General features: G+C 41.0%; 1 protein-coding gene across 1 annotated transcript; it reads right to left on the bottom strand.

Annotated features, from left to right (window-relative positions):
- Positions 1 to 7,449: 7,449 nt before the first annotated feature.
- LOC129339904 (vomeronasal type-2 receptor 26-like) lies at positions 7,450 to 17,093 on the bottom strand. The gene is made up of 6 exons (XM_054994475.1): positions 16,918 to 17,093; positions 12,820 to 13,111; positions 11,603 to 12,460; positions 10,746 to 10,973; positions 9,435 to 9,561; positions 7,450 to 8,351 (listed from the first exon to the last, which is right to left on the bottom strand). The coding sequence occupies exons 1-6, from the start codon at positions 17,091 to 17,093 to the stop codon at positions 7,450 to 7,452; spliced, it is 2,583 nt and encodes an 860-aa protein (XP_054850450.1).
- Positions 17,094 to 17,553: the final 460 nt, after the last annotated feature.

Raw genomic sequence — 17,553 nt, forward strand, 5'->3', positions numbered from 1 at the left:
GAGAAACTAAACTAAAATAAATTATAAAAGTCTACAAAATGTAAACTAAGTTATAAACTATATAATTCCGGAACCTACAGATATGACATGTTTCCATTACCACCTGTCCTTAAAATGCATCATTGCCATTCTTCCTAATGTTGCTCTGACCAGATGCTTTAGCCTCAGCTGCACTCCAGAAAACATCTTCTCTGTAAGTTCAGGAAATAATTTCCTGGAGGTGGTGCTCAAGTTCTACAATACTGGCAACTGGGCAAAATACATCACTCATAAAACCCACAACTAGGAGAAAAAATAGATACTGAAATCTATTTTTTCTACAGGAAGCAGGTGTCTTGGAAGTCTGTTCGTGATGGAGAGACAACTAATTCATAAACAACTTAACCTTTAAACTGATCCTATGTTTCCATATTTGTCTGTCTTTCTTCAGACCCTTCCCAACTTCTCCAAGAGTTTATTGTATCCTGTTTTTAAACGCAACCCGCTTGAGGGTCCTCTATATGAAGCTGCTATCAACTGCACATAGAAACGTCTACTCAAAAAGGTAAAAGACATCAAGAGGTTCAAGTGGAAGTATTACTCAGATTGTAACATAGTGGTTATGTGGTTGGGCTGTGAATCAACACTCTGCTGGTCAAATCTGACTACTACTGTGAGCCTTGCGTAAGTAACTGCTCTCAGCTCCAGATCCCCAGCTATATTGTGGAGATAGTAATACCACTTATTTTGTTCACCACTCTGAGTGGGGGCACTAATCACTCTAGAAGAGCGGTATATAAAGCACTGTAGTAGTAGTAGTAGTAGTAACTGGATTAAACATGGGACCTTCTGAATGCCAAACATGCATTCCACCACTTAAAATATTAGATCTACTCTATCAAGTACAGGGGAAGCAGCAGCCTACAGTAGCCCTCTGATAAGTCTTCCTGTAAGTTACACACAATTGCAAATGAGTTTTGGTTTGAACTTTAACAGGCGATTTGTCTTCCTGGCATGGAGATAACCACTGGTCAGCATTCCCAACATCTTGCTTCCATGTTTCAATCTGCGTTATGGATAGAGGGATAGCATCAGCAAGAAAGTTGTCAGACTGATCTGTATCATTTCATGCAGTCTTTGCAAATGTACTGCACTCGTTGCAAATGTATCACATGAAAGAAACAGACCATTAAAATAATAGCAGCACAGTGAAACTATATAGATTCTTTAGTTCTCCAAACAATTGAATTGCCAGAGAAAAACTAAGTGTGAGGAAGGGACTTCACATGTCTGCTTCCATGAATCAGATGCAGTGAAGAAGAGAGGTGAGATTTGCTGCCCCCTGTGATGATGACACATTCCTCCTGACCTTTAGGTTTTGAGATTGCCTTGGTCTCTTTTAATAGGAGCTCCTTTGGTGTCATGCAAATGACTTGGTGGTGCAGCCTTCTTTTAAAAAGACATCTCAGGTAAAAGATATTGAACCGAAGGTCTTGTATTATATTTTCCTTCAGTTCCTCAGAAATCTTGTCAGACATCAGAGAAATGGAATTAGGGTTCTTGATAAGTTTCCTTTTCATCTTTCCTGCATGTAAGACAACCTTCCATTATTCCCTTATATACATGGAATTCTGCTTTCTATGGTGACCATTTCTTTGCATCTTTTAATAATTTCTGAAATCTTCTTTACTGCCCTGTAGGTGTTTCTTCTCAGACCCTTGTTGAGACTGGTGGTGGAGTGAAAAGGCCAGGAGAGGCTCTACAACTGACCTGCACAGTGTCTGGATTTTCTATAAGTAGCTATTGGATGAACTGGGTTCGTCAGCCACCAGGAAAGGGATTGGAATGGGTTGGAGTTATTTCGAGTGGTGGAAGCCTTTACTATAACAGCGTTCTTCAAAGTCGACTCAGCATCACAAGAGACACCTCCAAAAGCCAAGTTTTCCTGCAGCTGAATAACCTGAAGCCTGAAGACACTGGCTTGTATTACTGTGCAAGAGACACACTGAGACAAAGCCTTCCAGAGGCAGCACAAAAACTGGCCTCCCAGAAAACCAGGCATTGCTCATGCATGTATTTGCGTTCACTTCTTCTTCCTGTTGATTTCTTCAATCAGTGCTACATGATGCCATTCATCTTTCAGCACAATTCCCCTTAGAAAAACATTCCCCAGTTTCAAATTTTCTGAAATAGAAACCTCTATTAGTTAATCTGACTGATAATTAGCATAATTTGATATAATATAATATAGTTAATATTAAAATTAGATTATAATATGTCATATAATTAATTTGGAGGTAAGAAAAGTATAACAATGAATATTGTTAAATACTTTAAAATACAATATTATATCTTATATAGTGATATTATATCTGATATAGTAAAAGAGAGAGAGAGGAAATGTTTCTGAGAATGGTTGTAATAAACCCGCAGATGAATATTTAAATGATATATGGTTATTGTACTCTAGACAATCTTTGTCTTTATTGTAATTTGTATTCTTGTTCCTTTCTTGTTTTGTATCCCTTTTCTTGTTTATAAAATTATATATATATTTTAAAAAATTCCTCTTAAGTAAAACGTCTGAAAATATATTTCAATATATGCGCTTTGGCAAAAGAAAAAAAATTCTTGTCTACTCCCCACATTCACTCAAGTGTAACTAAAGTCCTAAACATTTTTTTTAAAAAATGGGATCAAGCTTTGAAGCTCCAACACCATCACAGTAGCATATAAAGTGGATAGAACCATTCCAACTTGGCAGAATGTTGATCTCTTATTTCATTGTGAACCATACTGGGGGCAAAGGAAAATGCAAATTGTAGGATTGCACACTCTGAGTTGGAGAGGGGAGATTTTGGGGGTGCAGTGCGGGGAGGGTGAAGTTTGGAGAGGAGCTGGAGCTCAGCAGGTTATAATGCTATAGAGTCCACCCTCAAATATAGCTATTTTTTTCAAGGGAGCTGATCTCTTTTATATGGAGATCGGTTGAAAATCCAGGAGATCTGCAGTTCCCACGTGGAGGTTGGCAATCCCATAAAATTGCCCTTGAAAATGGCTCTGCCTCCATCCCTGGCCTCCCAAACAAGGAAAGAGGATTGCACAAAATACTTGACTAGACCCTTTTCCTGCTCTAGCTCCAGGAATACAAAGGAGGGAGGAAAAGAGAAACAGACTGCCTTCTGTGCTATCTAGGCACCTCCATCCATGCAGTGTGCACTCAGTGGTTTGGGTGCAGCTCTCCTGCCAATGGCCCGGCTGGTCACAGTTGTAGAGAAGCCATTGGCTTACCAGGAGAAGTCCCAGTAACCATAATGCCCACTCTGCCCCTGGTGACTGGGCCACCAGGAATTGCTAATTTATTTCCATGTCTTAATTTGTAGCTGATTTCCAAAATAAAACAGTCTTGTTTATTCCCCACATGCACCCAAGTACAACTAGAGTCCCAAGCATTTTTTTAAAAAATGGGATTGGCTTTGAAAATCTGACACCATCACACCAGCATATGTACTGGAGCAAACCATTCCCACTTGGCCGAACTTCAGTCTGTTTGTTCAGTTGTGAGTCATGATGATTGGAGGAGTAGGAGGTAAAACTTCCCCTCTTCTGCATGTGTGGTCACTTGCCCACCTCCCTCCTCTTGCATGAAGTAGTTTGTACCAGTCGAATTTTAATAACAAGGCGTACATCCTCAATTTGTGTGGTCCTAACTCAGGCTCTAGTTCAAGATATTGAACAGTTTAACTCTCTTAATTCTTCCCGGCAGGTGGACAAATGGTCGTGTATAATCTACCTATTTGTCTCTGTAAAGGGAAACAATCACCTCTCCGCCTGAAATCCAAGGAGTTTGTTGTTTTGTTCCCAGCAAAGAAGGTGATCTATCTGGTCCAGTGTCTCCTGTGTGTGAAACAAGATATCCTACATTTCTTAATGACAATGGGAAGCATGCCATTTCCAGAACACTAGATTATGTAGAGACACAACTGGAAGTTTCCTCTGAGAGTGGGTAATACTGCTCACGCTAAATACCTGCCTGGTCCCTTTGCTTGTCCTAGCCCCATGCACAGAAAGGATGGAGGAAAGGAGAAACAGCCTGCCTTCCAAGCTATCCAAGCACCTCCATCCATGCAGTGTGCACCCAGGTGAGTTGGGTACAGCCTTCTTGTCAATGGTCTGGCTTGGTCCAGGTTGTAGAGAGGCCATTAGCCCACCAGGAGTGGCCTCGCTGCTCTTCCTAGCTTTGCTTCCTCCCCAGGAATCATTCCTGACCCTAGGAAAGTATATTCCTGGGACGGTGGGACTTACCTAGAGAATGGGGAGAGGGGAAAGTGGATGCTGTTCTTGCCTGTTCCTGCATGGATTGATGCTGCTGCCATAGCAGGACTACAAATTTGTACACACACAATTTGTCTGGAAGCAGCTCCACTTGGGAATACCTGTTAAAAGTAAGTGACTGATAGTGCTTCAAACTGTGAGCCAAGCCACAAGTGACGCCTGACACAGGTTGGACACTTGTCAGCTTAGCTCAAGTTTTGATGGGAAATGTAGGCATCCTGGTTTTACAGCTTGGCTCTCCATTACAGCTGCAAGACCAGGATGCCTACATTTCCCATCAAAACTTGAGGGAAGCTGACCTGTGTCAGGCGTCACTTGTGGCTTGGCTCTGTCTTAAACACAAAAGAACACGGCCAAACGCCAATCTCAGTGCATGCCTTATCTTTATCATTGCTTATGATGGAGACAAGGCATCCTTCCCTCCTCTGAGGATTGCTCTTATCATATGCTTAGTGTGTCTCCAGTATCTTTCATTAGGCTTCTTAAAGAACAGCAGTGCCAAGTTTCCCAGCCATGTCAACCACTGGGAGTGCATTGGAGTTGTAAGGAACAATATAAATACTGCTTATAACAATGCCCTCCAAAATTGAATAAGTATCACAAGAGACATGTCCAGGTCTCTGTGCTTGAAACCTGAAGACTCGTGCATCTATTACTTCTGTGAAAGTTCAGGAAATAATTTCCTGGAGGTGGTGCTCCTCTACTGACAACAGGGCAAAATATGTTACTAATACAAACCACAATTAGGAGCGAAAGTAGCAGGGCTTTCTTTCTGGGGAAAGAGGTGGGGGACCTCTCACTTGGGACAACTCCCAGGAGAAGGTGGCATGCTGCTCACTAGATGTGCATGTACACTCACAGGACAGCACAATGACGTCACTTCTGGGAAGTGATGTCATCACACAGGCCATGGCCACCCCAGGAGCGCTCCTGTGCTCCATGAGGGGGGTAAGATTCAGCCTGAAGAAGGCTACATTTGGCCCCAATCAGGCCTAAACCAGCCCAGAACATGCCGCTCCATTGCGGGGGAGCACTCCTCCACCCAGTAGTGTCTGAAGCTGGGCCATTTTGAGCCCAAATTTGTCCAAAACAGGCCCCAATGGCTTGGATCAGACTTTAACAGGCAGCGGCCCAAACCTGACGAAGAGAACTGCATCTGACGAAGAGAACTGTGGATCTCGAAAGCTTATGCTACAGTAAAGTTGGTTAGTCTTAAAGGTGCTACTGGACTCTTTTCTATTTTGCTACTACAGACTAACACGGCAAACTCCTCTGGCTTGTAATAGGAGCTGCTTTGATGTTATGCAAATGACTTGCTTGTGCAGCCTTCTTTAAAAAAGAAATTTCAGGTAAAAAATACAGAACTGAATTTCTTCGGTTGTATTCCCCTTCAGGTCCTCCAAATTCTCGCCAGACACCAAAGCAATGGAATTGGGGTTCTGGATAAGTTTCCTCTTGCTCTTCCCAGCACGTAAGTTTCCGCTTGCTCTTCCCAGCACGTAAGTTTCCCTTATGTAGATGGCACCCTGGATTCAACAGTGATCTTTCCAGTGCATCTTTTAATAATATCTTTACATTCTTTTACTGCCCTTCAGGTGCTTCTTCCCAGACCCTTGTTGAGACGGGTGGTGGGATGAGAAAGCCTGGAGAAACTCTGCAACTGACCTGTACAGTGTCTGGATTGTCTTTAACAAGTTACGACATGCATTGGCTCCATCAGACACCACAAAATGTAATGGAATGGATTGGAGTTTTCTGGAGAGGTGGAGGCACTGTTTATAACAGCACGCTCCAAAGTCAACTAAGGATCACAAGAGACACCTCCAAAAGACAAGTTTTCCTGCAGCTGAGTAACTTGAAGCCTGAAGACACCGGCATGTATTACTGTGCAGGATGCACACTGAAACAAACTCTTTCTGGGGCAGATCAAAAACTGTCTGTCCAGAAAACCACGCATTACTCATGCATGTATTTCTGTGCACTTCTCCTTACTCCCGTTGACTTCTTCTCTCTTTGCTACATGATGCTGTTCATCTTTCAGCACCATTCTCTTTAGAAAGACATTTGTCTGAAGTAAAGCATTTGAAAGTGTATTGCAATATATCTACTCTGGCAAAAATAAAAAAAAGAAAGTCTTGTCTATTCCCCATGCATACCCAAGTGCAAGTAAAGTCCCAAATGTTTTGGGGAGAGCCAGTTTGGTGTCGTGGTTAAGAGCAGCAGGACTCTAATCTGGAGAGCCGGGTTTATAACAATATAGAAATTGCTTTTCTTTCCTCAAGCACACCAATATGTAGTAAATTTCAGGCCCACTCAAAGTGCATAACTCAAAGTATTACTATATTAATTGCTTAAGTTTTACCCTTGTTAATTCAGTTCTTTTAAGCAAGAGGCCTCCAGTTCAATGGGTCCTTATTACTCCAGTGGGTACAAAACTGTCAGGAGGAAGTCATAGACACCAAAGCATTATTAAAACAAAGGGAACATTCTATTGGAAGGCACTGCTTTATGATGCACTACTAAAGCAAATTGCAAACAACCAGATGCATGATACATGAATGCACCAGTATGACCCCACCATCCTCTGCTTGCACCCCCTGGGAAGTGGAAACCCTAAGCCTGCTGTGGTCCTTGAAATCAAGAGTTCAGTCCTCAGCCTTTTCAGGGGCAAATCTCTGGCCTGACACCCAGTGCCTGCTATATGGAATATATTCAGTATGGTATTTGCCATGTTAGTCAATGATCTCCTGCAAGGTGTACTCAGCCAGAGATCCTTTTGGTGGAGTTAGGAAGAGATGCTTGGAATTTTTTTCTGGCTTGGCCACCCAGCTGATCTCTGTGTTTTAAGTGAGAACCTACAGGATAACTTGTATTTGACAAACTTTAGGGACAGCCCTAGCATACTCTAAATTAGGTTTTAGCCCCTATTCTTCATTCATACAAATCTGTCACATTTTTTCGTTTTCACTCAGACCTATATCTAGTACATTTTCATCTTTATAACATCAAAGTAAGAATCCCCGATGAATATGGTAGCCAAGGTAACCACAATACAAAGGGCATTTGGTCTCATTTTTATAGATGCCACAAAAGACCATCCATTAAAACCAACACACATATGGCAGTTCAGACTCTTTAATTCCTTCTATTGATTAGCAGTTCCTTCTTATTCAGCTCTGGTCTTAGCAGAATAATATAACATTTGGGAATAAAGATGCAACCCAGTAAGCCAGCACTGGATGCCAAGATAGAAAAGATCTCCACAGCTACCATGGATTTCCCTTTGGTGCTCAAGTAGGTTGGAACAAAAGACACCCACACACTGCAGAAGATCAGCATGCTGAAGGTGATGAACTTGGCTTCATTGAAACTATCTGGCAATTTCCTAGCTAGGAAAGCCACAATCAAGGTGATAAAAGACAGAAGTCCCAAATAGCACAAGGCAATATAAAACATAATCACAGACCCTTCATTACATTGTGCCACAATCTCTGTAGTCAGTGACTTTCGATCAAAATCTGGGAAAGGGGGTGAGGTTCCTAGCCATGCCATACATAGACTTGCTTGAATGAAGGAACAAAAAAGAAGGACAGAGTTGGTCAGTCCTTTCCCCACCCATTTTCTCACACTGGACCCCGGGTTAGTGGCCATGAAAGCTACAACCACAGTGATGGTTTTGGCCAAGATGGAAGAAATCGCAACTGTGAAGATGGTGCCGAAAGCAGCTTGGCGGAAGAAGCAGGTCACCTTCTTTGGTTTTCCAAGAAATAACAAAGGACAGAGGAAGCAGAGAAGGAGGGAGACGAGGAGAGTGTAAGTGATATCCCGGTTGTTGGCTTTGACTATGGGGGTGTCTCTCTGCTTAATGAAAGTTCCTAACATCAAAGCTGTAGTCAGGGACAAAGACACAGCTAGAAATGCTGAAGTGATCCCCAATGGTTCTTCAAAAGATAGGAAAGTTATGATTTTGTCCATGCACTGATCTCGGTCCTTGCTTGGATATTGATCTTCTGGACACCTGATGCAGTCAACCATATCTGAGGGGAAAAAGGGAAGGAGTAATAACTGACATTTCATGACTCTTTTTAACGTTGGCGAAGTTATTCATACTGCTAGTTATTTGTCCGTAGATGGCAGTCTGAAAAGAGTCTCTAACTGCGTCTTCTCGTCATGTATTAATCTTCTATAGTTTGTAGTGTTTGAGAAATTTTCGGTATGCTTAGCTTGTTTTACCAAACCATAAGGTACATCTATGCAAGTTTTCAAGTATTTACACTTCATACTGAAAATTGTTATTTTGTTCTGCATGAATTTTAGCTCTGGTTTTAATTGTTTAATGATGAGTTTCCTTGGGTGCTTTGAATGGTTCTAAAATGTGATTTTTATTGTGTACGTTTTCATTTATTTGTTGCCTTGATGGCCCTTGTGAGGGCTGAAAAGTGGGATATAAATTTTGTTAAACAAATAATCAATGGCAAATACAAGCATCAAATCATAGACCTGTACAGTGAGCATACACAGAGAGGCCTTCATGCCATTCCTAACTGGGCTTCATTGAACCATTTTATCCCTGACAGTTGCACCTAGAATTCTATGGCATCAAAGCCAATTTAGAATTGGTTGGAACCTTTAAGCAAATTAGGTACATCCTCCCAAGTATGATATTTCAAGATTCTACGCTCCTTCATTAGATATCTGATAAAGGTATCTTTAACTCTCAATAGCTCATACCCTGGAAATCTAATTGGTCTTTAAGGTACTACTGGACCTGATTCTTCCAGTTCTACTACAGACCAACCTGGCTTCCCACCTGAAACTAAGAATGTCATTGTGATTCTCTGCCTGGACTAGACAATTGCGCCCCTTTTGAATCATTGTTGTGGTTCATTAAATAAAATTCAGAACACCCCTGTAAGTGTATCAAGATTTGTCAGTACTTACGCTCCACTGCTGAATATGTCAACTGACAGCAGTGTCAAACAGTGGGTTAAAACTTTAACTTTTGGCAGGACAGCAATATCCATTCCATTAGAAAGTGGTTATCTTCAAGTTCTTCTTCAGGAAATTATTACCTGTGTTCATATTGAATGCTGGGAAATTTGATGTACTATTTCACCTACCCTTAATGTTTGAAAATTTTCCTTCTGGGCAGAGAATGCAATTATAGCAACAAAACTGTTGTCCTTCCTTCCTCTCCTTGTGATAACCTGGGAGGCAAGGATCGTTGCACAATGACAAGGGCAATACCTATTTAAAAAATGAAAAGATTTTAGAATTGGAAAAATTAAGCATCGTTTTATTGTTCAAATACTGCAAATCATTGGGCAATTGGAATGGAGAAGTATTATTGCCCACTCATGCTTGAGTGAGGAAAATGTGGGTATTATAGAAATGTCTCATGGCAGTGTTCCTCATATATGGGAAATCATTTTCAAGTACTGCGTGTGCAATATGTTTTATCTTTTTATTTTTATTATTTTTATTGTTGTTATTTTAATTCAGTTGGGTTCAGTTGGTGGATAAGATATGATTACAGAGCCCTGGTAGGAACATTCCAATACCCAACCTATTCAGAAAATTTGAGTTACCATAAAGAATAACTTGCCATACCTGTAGAAAAGAGTGTCCAGTAGCACCTATAAGATTAACAAAAATTGTGGTAGGTTATGAGCTTTTGTGAGTCTCAGCTCTTTTCTTCAGATACAGCTAGAATGTAAGTCCATCTGTCCTTATATCTTGGTGAGTGGAGAGATTTTAGATGGAGAATGACAATAGAAGGTATATGACAAAAGCCAATGAATGATAATAACAGGCATGATTGGATAGGGTGGGGTATGCAGAGGATGTGTGTGTGGAGAAATCAGTATTGGTAATGAGACAGGAAGCTTAGATCTCGATTCAGGCCAGGTGGTTGCATTGTCTTGAGCATCCTTATCAGTTGTAATTCAGCAGTCTCTCTAACCTCCCTTTGAAATTCCTCCACAGGATAACTGCTACTTTTAGGTCAGCAGCTGAATGTCCTGGAAGGTTAAAATGTTCCCCCACTGGGTTTTGATTGTTGTGGTTTCTGACTTATGGCCATTAATTCTTGACACGACTGGCTAGTTTATCCAAGATAGAGGGTGGAAGGGCATTGCTGGCACGTGATGGCATAAATCACATTAGAGGATGAGCAGGGTAAAGTTGGCATCTTGTTTTGCACTCCTATAGATCATATAAATCCTATTAACATCATCAATGGATACAATAATATTAGCCATGCCATCTCAGATTCATACTCCTGCTGTGAACTGTGACTCATGAAGTGAGAGGTGAGGAAAACTCATCCTCCTACAAATTTTGTTAGTCTTATAGGTGCTACTGGACTCTTGCTTTTTTTCTGCCACTACAGACAGACTAACATGGCTACCCATCTTGATCTGTTTCCATACCTGGTTGAAAGTTCTTTGCCAGTCAATCATATCCTCCTGGATGACAAATTGTTTTCCTTCAAGAGCATTGGGATCGACCCTTCCAACTTTCACTTTTTGGAAAGACTTGTTTGGGAATGTGATCAGGTGTGTTATATCAAATCCAGCTCCCATTTCCTTATTCTTATTAAAAGAAACTGTTTCTCCAGCTGCATTGTTAAAGGAAATGCCTTGAAGAAATGGGTGGAGCTAGTTAAAAAAAAGAATGAGTGGAGCGAGTCAGAGCAACAGTTTCTGTATGAAAGTCCTGAAGGTCTGAATTCAAATCTAAGTAGGAATCTGAACATCTAGCCTAGGATCAAAGGCTAAAGATATTGGAAGGATGCAGGTGAGGTGGGGGGAGGCACTTCAGTAGGGACATAATAGAAGTTTATAAAATTATGTATGAAGTGGAGAGACTGGAGAGAGAGAGAGAGAGAGAGAGAGAGAGAGAGAACTTTTAACTTCCTCTCCCAGTATAGCAAACTGTTATTCTGCCTCCTTCCCCTTTCATTCCTTTGTCATACAAAGGCACAACTGCTTTGGGGCAACTTTCTGTTGACCTGAATGCTGAATTTCATACCACTGTGGTCACTGTTCCCATCTAGTACAACAAAGTCTATCTCTTGCACCAGATCTTGAGTCATGCAAAGAAACCAATTCCAAGACAATTTACCTAACCTCCAGGATCCAAGAACAGGAAACACATGTGAAACTGTAAAGAGTTTCAATGAAGAACATTTTTTTTAATGAGACTTTCCCCAGTTATGGGTGGAGAACGTAACGGGAGATTTTCTCACCCTGTACCAACATGTCCATGGCAACAAAGGAGATGTTACCTGCCAAGGTTGGAGATCATGAAATCTTATCCTTCTTCCACCCACAATTGCTCTGCCTCTAGTTAAATACATGGCATGCAAAGCATGTGCCACAGCATAAGCAGCATTGTAGATACTGTAACTGTGGCCGGTCATGCACATTTCAAAAAATGATCCAGGAAGACTCTCCAATCTCTCATCCCCTGTGCATGTCCCATTGGCTTCGATTGGCTCCTGGAAATTTGGAAATAAACAATTGAATGCTTGCCCCCAGAAATCCTTGAGAAAACCATCTCCCTTTGTCCAGTGAGGTTTAATAATGTGGAGAAATTTCTGGAACCCAAGAACCTCCTGAGAGTGAATTGTGAAGGAAAGGGCACCTTGAAACAAATCACAATTCATAAAACTTTGGAAGCCTGATAACGTGAAATCAATCTGGCCCGTCATAATCCACACTTTTCTCAATGATACATCTTCTTTATGTTCCGCAAGTCCTAGAAACATCAAAGTGTTCATTGTTACCAGGGTCATGGCTTCACCATAGAGAATAATAGTATTGACATGGCTGTCTGTCAAAGGTTTATATATACTCGTGGTTAAATCAAAAAGGTCAGGTAAATAATCCCATTTCGATTGGTTTTGGATTCTTCCTGTGGACGCCAAACAGATTCCATGCTTGGAAAGCAAAGGCTCCAGGGTCTTCAAGAAAAGATCTCCACTGTCATTATCCATGGCAAGGAGCCCAACCCATATCCATTGGAAATGGAGAAGCAATCGGATGAGCCCCGTATACTGATGGCCTTCATTTGGGGACACGCGGAAAAAGGAAGGGAACTCTGTTTCATCCCTCTCCTCAGGGGCAAATGTGCCATATGTGAGCTAAAAGAAAAGATAGGGAATAATTTAGAGATTATTTATGTGTCTGTTTAAGCAAATAGTATTTGCTGAGGACAGTTGCTGACTTTGAGACATTTAAAGAAAAGAATCCTGGATTCTCTCTCTCTCTGTCTCAGAGAAGGTCACTGGAATGGATCTGCTAAATGTGTGTGTGATATGCGCCATCAAGTAGCCTCTGACCTATGGCATTATACTCTGCTATTTTATATTCTGCTTCTGGGGCAGCTTTCTTTCAGGCTTTGAAGATTTGTTATCAGGTAACAATCCATATTCACCCTCTGTTTGAACCATACAATAGTCCAATATATTGTATCGCACACCCTATCATGCATGGGTCTTACCTGTGGAATCTTGTAGACAGTTAAGATGTCTGCCATATGGAAAGAGGTATCTCCATTAAACCCACCGATGACAGATATGAGGCTTTTCTGGGTATCACATTTGTAATTAGGGATAGATACATGTGATTTGAAGAGCAGGTCCATGGTGTTGTGATACGTCATCTTTGCATTTTGGTAGCTGTCGTAGATGTGGAATCCGAGCGTAGCATTGGGCAAAAGGAGGGGATTTTCATTGATCTCTTTTACAGCAAATGCCAAGGCCAGGGCATGCTGATAGAACTTGGTCACCATTCTTTAGAAAGAGATAAATATTATATGGGAATTCTGCAGAGCGCCCAAGTTACAGTACTTATCCATTCTGTTTTTGAGTTAGGATTATTGTAAATACAAGAAAACAATATTCTATTTCTTATTTATTTTATTAGTTTACTGATTAATTAATTAATTTATTATTATTTCTAGTCCACCTTTCTCACTGAAATTCAAGGCAGATTGAATAAGCCAATATAAGTATAAGCCAATACGATGATTGGCTGGAACATATAATGAACAAAGCAATGGATTCCAGAATTTTCTAAACTGAAATTCGTATTGTTTCTTTGTTACCACTTTTTGATGCAGATGCACTCTAGGTAACTAACGCAAGTAATGCATATGCGGGTCCAGCTACTGACAGCATTTGTGACTGTATCTGCAATGCTTGCTCCAATATTCAAAGTAATTCATAGCACCATCCTCAGCAGAGTTATACCGACTTTGACAGACTATGCACCCTCTGTGTACATCTAACTGCCCACTAAGCTGACCTCTGCATGGATCAAAGGACAGGAACTCGTGCCCATGGGATTATTTAGTTTTCCAAAGAAAACACAGAGCTCAGGATCAGTTCTATGAAACTGGGAAGGCAAGCTGTTTGTTCACATTCATTCATTTTAAAGGTCTCTCAGTGCAATCCTAAGAAGTTACTTCAGCCTAAGCCTGTTTAAATCAACAGACTTAGACTGGAGTAGCTCTACTTAGGATTGTGTTAGAGAATTTTGGGATAGTTCCTTGATGCAATTTAAACTCATTGATCAGGGCTGCTCCAAGTCTGTGAGAAGTTTCTTCTTCATACCCTATGTTTTGTATTTTCTGTTTGTGCAGTAATTATCATGACATTCTGCTATGGTGGCCATGAAAAGGGCACAAGCACTATATGCTGAAAGTTAAAACTTGTTTCTATCTGGAGATATTCAGTCCCAGCCTTGAGGATTCTTTCCCGGTAATGCTTTGAAATTAATGGCAACAGCCAGAAATATTATTCTTTGTATGTTCTTTTAATTGCTAACTGTGACCTATCCATCTCCACTGTCCAGAAGATCATGTACTGTCTTGTTTGTTTACAGAACTATATAAGATCTTATGAACGGCATACAAACTTTTCTATGGCGACTGAAAGGTATAAAATGCAGGTGACATTGCTTCTCTGTATGCATTCAGATACCAAACCCTGATTGCGAATAAACTTTTTTTCTCGTGATTCCTAAATTTATGTCTTGAGTTGGTTACTCAGGGCCAAGCTACAAGTGACGAATGACACTTGAACGGCAAGTGGATTGAGTGGTGGGTAAGTGAACAAGGAGAAATACACTTGCTGTTCAAGTGTCATTCATCACTTGTAGCTTGGCCCTCAGATAAGTAGTGAAGAGGGGAAATCTACAATTAGCTAAGTGTGTCGGTTTAAAATTCCTCATCAGATTGCATTGTCTCTATTGTACTCTTCAGAATCTGACCATGTTGCTTGAAACTTCCACCGTCATATCAAATCATTATAATAAATGGAATTAAATCGGCAGCTATAAAAGACATCATCATCATTTATTGCCACCAGAAAAATTAATGTAGAAGCATACTTAAATGCAGGAAAGGAACCAGGCACCAAGAAACAACTGAGGCAAAAGACTGGGTGACCAAAAGAGTCCTGCTGCCTAGAAGTCAATAATGCTGGTGGCTAATGAGCTTCAAGGGTGAGAGAGCATTCAGTAAACAGAGAACCAGCAATGAGAATGTCCCATCTTTAGCGGCCGCCTATCCCACTTCCATGGGCAGAAACACCAGCAATAGACTTTGAAATGGGGAACTTAACTGGCAAATAGAACAATCTGGGAGGAGGCAGTCCAAGGCCCTGGGTTCAAGCTAGTTAAAAGCTTCATGATTTGTCATCTTCTTGGCATGGAGCAGGGGTCACTGAGGATGTGGGGAGGGGAAGTAGTTGTGAATTTCCTACATTGTGTAGGGGGTTGGACTAGATGGCCCAAGAGATCCCTTCCAACCCTATGAATCTATTATTCTAAAATTCTATGATGCTATGTTAAGAAGCAACATTATGAATTGTGTCCAGAAATGGGTGGGCTGCCATAGCAGTATACCCACAGAAGTTTCATTGGGGCATGACCAGAGCATGAATCCCTCTAACTGCACTATGCCTTTTAAGGAATGACCATCATAGCTGCCACATCAGCCAAAGCTATTAAAGGGTCCTACTTTCTTCAGGTTCCAGGAAGGCCAAAGTCTAGAAACATGCCTGGGTGACTACGGCTGCATTCCCTGTTTCCTGGGATTAAATCCCACAGAATAAGATGGGATTTACTTCTGAGCAAACCCAAGTAAATCTGCTAAGGTTTGCTTCCTGTCCTGCTCTTTCATGTTTGTGCAACCCTTACTGGACTGGCTGGCCTCTCATTCTCAAATAGATTCTGCTAGGGAGAAATAGAGAGTCGTCTGAAACTCAAGGATAAGTGAAAAAGGACCTTTGAACAAAGGGAACGGAGGAAATCTGGAAGAGGGCACAGATTTCACATAAAAACTGCAGCAAGTGAAATTGTGGACAATTGAAATGTTCTGTGGAGGCACCATCATGAATGCAGTGGACTAAATATATGCCTAATACTGTCACATTTGTATGACAGCAATTTGTAGAGTGTACAAGAAACATAGGCTCTTGTCTTCAACTTATTTCATTTTCCAGGAGCCTGAAAAAAATATGACCAGTGCTCTGCAAGGGAGCTATTGCCTGTTCTATAACACCTTTAACACACTGGCCATTTAGACACTATCAGTGAAATTCTAAACAGAGTTACATCGGTTACTTTCAATAGGCTTAGACCGGAGTAACTCTGCCTAGGGTTGTGTTAATTGGTTTGAATCTAGCGTTGTTTTTCTAGCAGCAGAATGGAAATTTACTGCTTCCTTCTCCTGCAGCAGCCAAATGATATTTCAAATACTTTTCCTGAGGAATAGGGAGAATGTGCAGTAGAAATGGGAAATCAGTGGAAATTGCCAGTTTAGACTGGAACCAACCCATTTTCACTTACATCCTCCTTCCACATTCTGACACCATCTGGAGTGTTTATCAGTACTTTTGATGTTTTTATTTATTTTGTTTGAAACTGCAAATTTGTATCTCTGTTAGATTTCTTTTTCTGCAGCCCTCTTTTACAGCTATCTATGAGCAGAACTACAAGTGACAAAAGGCACAGATTGGACACTAGTCAGCTTCGCTCAAGTTTTGATGGGAAATGTAGGCATCCTGGTCTCGCAGCTTCGCTCTCTGACTGCTGTCCAATGGACTTTTCAACTGTCACTTGTCCAACATTCCGCCAAGCTGCCTACATTTCCCATCAAAACTTGAGAGAAGCTGACAAGTGTCCAATCTTTGCCTTTTGTCACTTGTAGTTCTGCTCTATGAGAATCTATGAAAGATTCTCCCTATGTCTCGATATAGCACAGTCATTGGTAAGTTCAAATTCCAAAGGTTTGTTTTCCTTATTATTTTTTAGATTTCTTTCCATCTAATTACGTGGCAACTTGGTGCAATTAAAACCACAATAATTAAGAATCTCTTAGCTTCTCAGGAAGAGATTCTTATCAGAGAAGAAGCCCATATGCACTTCACAGACAGTACAATACATAAACCATTGCAATGGAGAAAATCTAGGGTGGCCCAAGTCTATAAATTCCTTCTTTAAGCCTCCTATTACTTCTATAAAAAAATTGGTATGATTTGGTATCTATAAAACCTCAAAGGGCTCAGTTGCAAATATATATACATATCCTTACTCTGGAGCATTAGATAAGTCCCGTGAAGGCTTCTCGTTCAAATCAACCCTGTGAAGCTGGAAACAGAACTGAGAAGTAATCTCACCAATGAGGAAGTCCCCTGGCTGGTACCACTGATGTGGGACAAAGAGGGGATCATTTCCAAGGCACTTCAGAGTATCCACTTCATACACCATGGGAGCGAACAGAGCAAGCAGACCCCCCAGCCTTAACATCCTTGAAAAAAAAAATCTTTGGAGACAGATTCCCGTGTGCCTATCTAAGACCTAACAGGCTAGCTTGATGAGAAGTGAATGTCAAGGATTCTACCAGAGGTGGCCCATGCTAAAATCTCAGCTCTGGCTTCTCAAGGTAACATGTGAGAGATCAAAGGGACAGAGTCCTGCTTTCTCCTCTCCTGGGTGTCCATGGCAAAGAAGGTTTCTTATAAGCTCTTCTGGGCTTGTTTATTGAGTGTTTTCTGGTGCCTTCTGGAAAGTCTTGAGAGCTTTAGATGAGATGAATGGATTACAATGATGTGGATAATTGCTGGGGAAGATAATTACCACGCCAGGTTTAGACTTTGAGTGGCACTATTGAGGTAATCTTAAGAATTATTTCCTTGACCCCACATGTGTCACTTGTAAAGTGAACTTT

This window comes from Eublepharis macularius, chromosome 12 (genome assembly GCF_028583425.1).
Source record: "Eublepharis macularius isolate TG4126 chromosome 12, MPM_Emac_v1.0, whole genome shotgun sequence".
In the NCBI taxonomy this organism is placed as follows: Eukaryota; Metazoa; Chordata; class Lepidosauria; order Squamata; family Eublepharidae; genus Eublepharis; species Eublepharis macularius.